This window comes from Oryza sativa, chromosome 1 (assembly GCF_034140825.1).
Source record: "Oryza sativa Japonica Group chromosome 1, ASM3414082v1".
In the NCBI taxonomy this organism is placed as follows: Eukaryota; Viridiplantae; Streptophyta; class Magnoliopsida; order Poales; family Poaceae; genus Oryza; species Oryza sativa.
In genome coordinates, this window is record NC_089035.1 from 2554684 (window position 1) to 2562192 (window position 7509).

General features: G+C 48.4%; 1 protein-coding gene across 1 annotated transcript; it reads left to right on the forward strand.

The window, feature by feature from the left end:
- Nucleotides 1-6776: 6776 nt before the first annotated feature.
- Nucleotides 6777-7509, forward strand: LOC107276625 (uncharacterized). The gene has a single exon (XM_015791917.3). The coding sequence runs from the start codon at nt 6912-6914 to the stop codon at nt 7311-7313; it is 402 nt and encodes a 133-aa protein (XP_015647403.1). The 5' UTR covers nt 6777-6911; the 3' UTR covers nt 7314-7509.

Sequence of the window (7509 nt, forward strand, 5' to 3'; positions counted from 1 at the left end):
CACGGCGGCGCCGGATCTGCCGCCTCCGGGGTCGCCGCCGCCACCTTCCACGGGAGAGAGAGGGAGAGGGAGAGAGCGGCCAGATCTGCCGCCTCCAGCCACCGGACGATGACGACGACTGCCGTCTCCGCCCCGTGCGCGCTCGCCGTCGGTTGCCTCTGCCCCGGATCTACCGCTCCGGCCACCAGACGACGACGACGACGACAACTGCCGCCTCCGCCCCGTGCACTCGATTCGGGGGCGGTGGCGGCGGCGGGAGAGAGAGGGAGAGGGGGGGCGAGCAGAGGCGGAAGGCAACGGCGAGAGAGAGAGGGAAGCAAGCGGCGGCGGGAGCGGCGGGGAGAGAGAGGGAAGCAGGCGGCAAGTGGAACAACGGGCGGAGGGAGAGAGGAACGCCAGTGCGGTCGTGCGGAGGGAGAAAGAGAGAGAGAGAGAGGGGGAAGAGAGGGGTAGGATAGGAAAGAAAGGAAGAGAAGAGAAATGAGCTTTTTTGGGTTGGAACATTCATTAGGCTATTCAAACATGGTCTGCATTGTAGAGGTGAGTACCCCTAGAGTCCCTCAGTTATTGAGGGCATCCTAGGAATGGCTCACATTGCTATGCCCTAATGGAAGAAGAAAGTAGCTGCGTATCGTGTTTCTCTTTTATGTACCCTGTTCATTTTTTCCCCTACGAAAGAGGTGTGATGTTAGCTGTAGTCCTTTTCTAGGAGGAGATGCTTTGTATACCTAGCAGGCTAGCACTCTGGATCGAACCTTTTTAGTAAATCCTGTTTTTTAGAAAAAAGGGACTTCATATAACCTAAACAAAAGCATGGGAGCTTCCAAATCGAGGCTACTGTTTTATTACAGTTACGCAGATGCATACTATATACTTTATAATACATCCCTTTACTTATATATATAGTACATATATATACTACCAGGCTGCTAGCTCTTGCTCGCTCAAAATAAAACTGCAACTTCAGTGTGAGCTAGGGCCCATTTAATTAGGTACAAGTAGATCAGTAGATGGCGATACCACCGGCACTGGCTCGGCGAGAATCGGAGCACGACGGTGCTGCGTCGTCCAACATCCCGGCGGTGCTGTTGGTGCTCGGCGTCGCCACCGTCTCCGTGGCTATTAATAACACCGCCGCGGCTGCCACCAACTACCACTGCTCCCTCGCCTTCGCCATCTCTCTCGCTGGGGGCATTCCTCTCCGGCATGGCCATGATCGGCGCTTCCGTCTGGGTGTCCGGCGACCCACGGGGCCGCACTGCCGCTGGTAAGAAGATCATCTACGCGTCCATGGCACCGCTCGTGCTGGCCGCCGCCGGCCTAGCGGTGGTGATGGCGCACTCTTCTGCAGGTAACTAGCTCTAATATGTACTCCCTCCGTCATTAAAAAAAAGACAATCAATTTTCTTATAGTGCAATGAATCTGGATATATGGTTGTCTAGATTCGTTGTATTTTTGAGGGATCATATCCTTTTTAGATTGTTCTTTTTTTAGAATGGAGGGAGTATGGTCTTGACGCTGACGACGCACTAGCTAGGTTTACGTATGTCGCCTCTGCCGTCGGGCCGGCCAACCGCGAGCGCCGATGAAATAAATGAATAAACAGATCATGTAGTACGCACCTAGATCTAGCTGCGCGCGTGTGTGTATATATATATATATATATATATATATATAACATTGTAAATTAATGGATATTTGTACTTTTTATTGGAGATCTCCATTTACAAGTCTATTGCTTGTAATTAATCTTTCATGGCGCAATTTGGAAAAGGAAAAGAAAAGATACGAAAAGGGAAGCTTGACGGGATGGGGAGAAGTGCGTGTAGGCGTGGCGCTGCTGCCGACCTGCGGCGAGCGTACTGACCATCGTGAGCTGCGGCACTGCGGCTGCGCCCCCCACCGGCTGTCCGGTGACCGAAATGATGATACTGGTTTGATTGGGGCTAACTCATGCATGCACCGTATGCTCGATCGGGACAACTACAGAGTTAGTGAATTTTCTAAAGTTAAGAGAGATTTCATTAATGACTAAACATTAGATTACATTCTTGGTTCAGAAGTTCAAGGATTTCTGCACGAGCACATAATCTCCACTCCGTATCAATTCGTGAACCCATTACCATTTGAGACAAAGCATGAGCTATCTCATTTGAATCTCTCCTTATCTTATGTAGTGTCAAACACTACATGGCCGCTTTAATTTCTGAAATTATGCCACCCCATTCTGCTCTTGAGGCCGAGTTATATTAGTGATATTTGATATGCGTTCATTAGTACTCTCTTACCGTGTTCTCAAATTTTAACTGTGCACTTGTTTACTGTGTACTCCGTATAATATACTCCAATGCGTATCGGTCGCCAGCTAGGCAAATCGAGTAGCACCTAGCTAGCGCGTGGGGCTAGAAAGACTCTGTGCTTTTTATAACGTCAGTGCTCCCGTCTACCGCTGGTCCGCTGCGTAGCCTGCGGTTATCAGCTAAAGCGATGACGTGGAGAGCCGAGAGCGACGTCGCCGCCGGTGCGCTACGTACGCCGATGCCGACCGAACCGCGCTCCTGATGACTCAGCTTACATCCTCTTCTTTTCGTTTATGTTATACTCCCTCTATCTCTAAATTTCTTATTAAAAAATTTTTATAAAATATGTAAAACCATATATATATATATACACACACACCAATTGCTTAAATTTTTTAGAATAAGACAAACGGACAAACATGTTTAAAAAAATCAACGGCGTCAAATATTTAGGGACGCAGGGAGTACTTATTAGTCAAAACTTAAATTTTCAACCTAAAATTTAAAGTTAATTTTGATTTTATTTATAAAAGTTTATTTTTCATCATTTGCTTTTAGATCGTTAAGAACACGTATATAAAAGTTTTATTCGTAAATTATTTTTGGTTTGCAAATAAAACGTAAGCAATGGGACCATTAATTAGCTCAACCAAACGAACAATGAGCCTCGCAAGACGTTTAGAGCCATCGATCGTTCGATTGCCTAACGAGCCGATCAAAATTTTAATTTTAGAACTTAATTTTGAAATTTATTTTAAGATACTATTTTTAACGCGCGCTACTCCTCGCCCGCGACCCATATATGCAGCATTCCGAGTCTCCGACGATCTTAAGGACGACCTCGTGGACGGCGGCGCTGGCATTTGGATCGTAGGCCCAGGAAGCGATCGTAGGCCTGCTTGGGCTCCGCCCTCTCTCCCAAGGAAAAAGTCCACTTAGACTCCTTAAATGTTCACCGAATCTAATTCGCAACCCTTAACTAGAAAACCGGGTAGGACGACTCCCCGAATTATTGAAACTAGTGCAATTTGACTCCTCTAGCGGTTTTGGAGGGCGGTTTTGCTGACGTGGCGCTGACGTGGCGGTGCTAACCTGGTCTTCATCCCACGTGGCGCTTATGTGGCATTAGAATTAAAAAAAATATTTGTGGACCCATCTGTCATTCGCACACTCTTTCTCCATCCCTTCTCCTTCCTCTCTCTCTCTCCCTTCTCTCTCTTTTCTCTCCTCCTTCGGACGCACGCGAGGAGGAGCCGGATCGGCGACGGCGGCGTGCAGGCGAGGGCTGGAGCGACGTCATGCTCCTTGAGATGCTCAGGGGGCAGACTACAGAGGGTGTGCGACTGGGTGGCGACGGCGGCGGCCGACGGGGCCTGGGATCTCCAGCGGCTGGCCGCGTGGCTCAAGGAGAAGATGAAGCGCAACGATGACAACGACGAGGTGTCAACGTGGCTGGAGGAGTCGTGGATGCACCGCTACGCAGTGATTTCAACCATGTGCAAGCGGCCGCGATGCTGGAGCTGTCCGTTTCTTGCGTGGACGGTGAACCAAACAGGAGGCCAAGCATGAACGCTGTTGCGCAGAAGCTCGAGGGTCAGCCTTCTCGAGGGGCTTGGAGCAGGGCTTGCCGCACGAGTGCGGCGTGAGGAAAGATCGTTGGGTGGCTCGCGGCGGTGCCCGCAGAAGCAGGTGTAGGCGAGCTCGCGCGCGGGGACGGCGTGCACGGACTGGCACCCGGGGCAGCGCCAGGAGGAGTCCAGGTCAGGCGCGTCGGCGACGGACGCCGGGGAGCACGCCCACGCCCAACGTAACGACTACCAACACGACGACGACCACTACCACGACGACCACCACGGTGGCCGCCGAGATCGGGGCCCACCAGCACCACCCACCACGGCCCGGTGTTCGTCGGACGCCACTCGATCCGCGTCCGACCATGGCCACACCCGGACCCGACGAGCTGCTCAAGTCGCACCACATCCTCGCCAAACGCAGGGAGATACGGAAGCGGGAGATGGAGGGTGTCGTGGTGTTCGCCGACGAGAACAGCATCCTCCGGACGGAGCTGTTCGACGAGGTGCAGAAGGTGAAGTCAGTGGGCGCCATGCCTGTCGGCGTCCTTGGCGAGGACGAAGGCACCAACGAGATGTTCCTCCAGGCGCCGCCGGGCTGCTTGCCCTTGACAGCGGGCTGCTACGCGTCATCGCCGGTGATCGCCTCCGGCGAACCCGAGTTCGCTCCGGCCCCCTTCTGCCGCTGCCCCTCCGACCCCCGCCCGCCACCGCCACCGTCGCCGTCAATCCGGTCTCTGCTCCCCCGCGCAGGTCTGAAGGGGAACAGAAAGGGGGAGAAAAGCGAGAGAAGGGAGAGAGAGAGAGAGGGAGGAGGAAGAAGGGAAAGGAGATATGACACGTGGGACCCATATGTCAGTGGGTCCCATAATTCCATGTAAGGGACATGTCGACGCCACGTGGAACGAAGACCGAGTCAACACCGCCACGTCAGCCAAAACCGCTTACAAAACCACTCAGGGAGTCAAATTGTACCGGTTTTAATAGTTCCGGGAGCCATCTTATCCAATTTTCTTATTAAGGGGTACGAATTATCTGCGACCCAATCTGTATGACTAGTTAAGCCCACTGCAGCTCCGTTCTGTTTAATCACCGCGGTCATCGCACGAAATCAGTCACAGTTTCATGCTTCCGAATTCTGATCAGTCCAGACAGAGAAAACGATCGGTGACGAAGATTCAATTCAATAATAGATAAATTCAAATATAACATGAATCTACAAGTACAAATGCATGAATGGCAGGGGAAATAAAGAAAGAAAGAAGGTAGATTAATTGCTAGAACACAGCTAAGTAAATTGGAGCAAGCAGGCTTTGACTATTGACTCAGCTCAGTTCTTTTTTTTTTTTGGGCACTATCAGCTCAATTCTTGAGATGGCGACGGCTACCAGGAAGGCAACACCTGGCTATCCTCCTCCCTCTGTCGAATTGAATCGTTGGAGAGTTTGTCGACACCACTGAAAAATGAGAATGACGATTCCATCTTCTCCCTGCCGACAAATATAGCTGTTTGGGCATATGACGAAGGCCTGCTTTGGTGATCACGCCTCTTGATTTGTTCAGGCCCCTCTTTTAATTTGGTCGTGCGATTAAAAAAAAAAGAGCGGGTAGCAGAACATAATTTGGTCGTGCGATTAAAAAAGAAGAACGGGTTGCGGAACAGAGTGAATGTAAGGCGGTTCTGAGCTCTGATCCTTGTGGAGTTTGTGGGTGCTGTGTGACTCTGACTGACTGTGTGATCTGTCTTGCTTCCAAATTAAGTGTTGTTATTATTCCCTAGGGGATGCGTCTGGCAATCAACAACTTTATAAAAGTTGATTTTTCAAATATAACTAATAAAATTAACCGAAAATCCATCTTATTCATAAATTTTATCCCCCCAAGTTAGCATTGGCTCTAAGGATAAATTAATTCATAACAACATAAATGATAATTACATAATTTTTTAATAAGACGAATGGCCAGACACATTTTAAAAAGTTAACGTCATCATATATTTTTAGAAAAAAAAGTAGTATACTAATTTATTAATATAATAGATAATTGTTCTTCCACATGATCACATGTTTTCATCCAATTCTAACCCCAGCAGCAAAGATAAGCATGGCATGAAAAATCAAAGCCAGGGATAGAGAAAAATATGCTAGGGGGCAAACAAAAGAATAACTATCAATCGGGTCAATTTTGGCTGCTACTCCCTTCGTTTCATATTATATGTTTATTTTTTAAAAAAGTTATTTATGTTTGATCAAATTTATAGAAAAAACTTAGCAACATCTACATCACTATATCAGTTTCATTAAATTAATGAACATTAATTATATTTTGATAATATGTTTTTTATACTGTAAATGTTAATATATTTTACTATAAACTTTATTAAAAATAAAAAGTTTGATAAGAAAATAGTCAATCGATTTATATTATGGAATGGAGGGAGTTTTTTTTAAGAGTAAATTTCACAAAACTACATGTAACATCTGGTCCAAATTGCAGAAAACCACACGCACTTTGACACTTGGCACTTGAGTAAATATATTTTGGTTGTTTAGTTTCACAAAACTACACTATCGATGTATAGATTCACCCGCGAGATGATGTGGCTGTTTCACCTAGGACGAGGACATGGCATCCTGTTACCAGCCATCGCACGAAATTAATATGATGTCACGTCCTCATACTAGAGAAACAACCACGTCATATCACGGGTAAATCCATTCATCGATAGTGTGGTTTTGTGAAACTAAACTACCAAAATATATGTACTTAAGTGCCAAGTGTTAAAATGTGTGTGGTTTTTTGCAACTTGAAAGTTTTGTGAAATTTACTCTTTTTTTAATGTAACAAGGCATGATGATCTAAACAAAGGGAGGATGGCAGTTGGTTACGCACTGAGGTGTTTGCCTCCACTTACAAGGCAACTCTGGGCCACCCCAAAACACCCTGACCTATAAATCGGCAAACCGGCCCCAAGTTAGATTCTGACAGAGCTTGAATTTTTTTATAGGAGTGAATTTAGTAAGCATACAAGAACACGAGATGTCTCAGGCCGGAATCGACAATCTTAATCTTGAGCTAGGCATGGTGGGAGCGCAAGTCGCCGGCGGCGAGGCTCCCGCCGCCGGCACATCGCCGGAGACGACTGTGAAGGCGCTGCGGGGAGTGGGGTTCCTCACCCTCGTCATTTCAGTGGGCACGCTCGTTTACAAGCCACCTCATGGCCTTCTCTTCCAGCTTCACGTGCTTGCCTACTACCTCACGCTCGTGGGGATCTTCTTCGCCGGAGTGGTGGAGGTGTGGACGGCGTTCTGGGTGTCCGAAGCCGGTGTCGGCGGTGGCCGTCGCGCGTTCGGGAGAGCCGTGCTCTGGGCCTCCGTCGTGCCGCTCGCCGCCGCCCTCGGAATCGGCGGCTACACCGTCCTGGCCAACGTGCCCAGTTGAGAGGGCTATGATCACTCGCTACCGTTCAGCTTGTTCGCCTCTTCGCTGTAATTTGTGAATGTACTAATGCAGCTATGCTCAATTAGTTCAAAAGGTATTAGTATTAGGATATTCTTTTACCTCTTCCGAAGGTACTGATAAGATTTTCTTCAGATTGCAATGCAGTACTTGGGGAAAGCGATTTTATCTCTCGAGG

Bases quoted from the DNA above. Each gene is read 5' to 3' on its own strand.
- LOC107276625 (XM_015791917.3), top strand. From the start codon at position 6,912: ATGTCTCAGGCCGGAATCGACAATCTTAATCTTGAGCTAGGCATGGTG.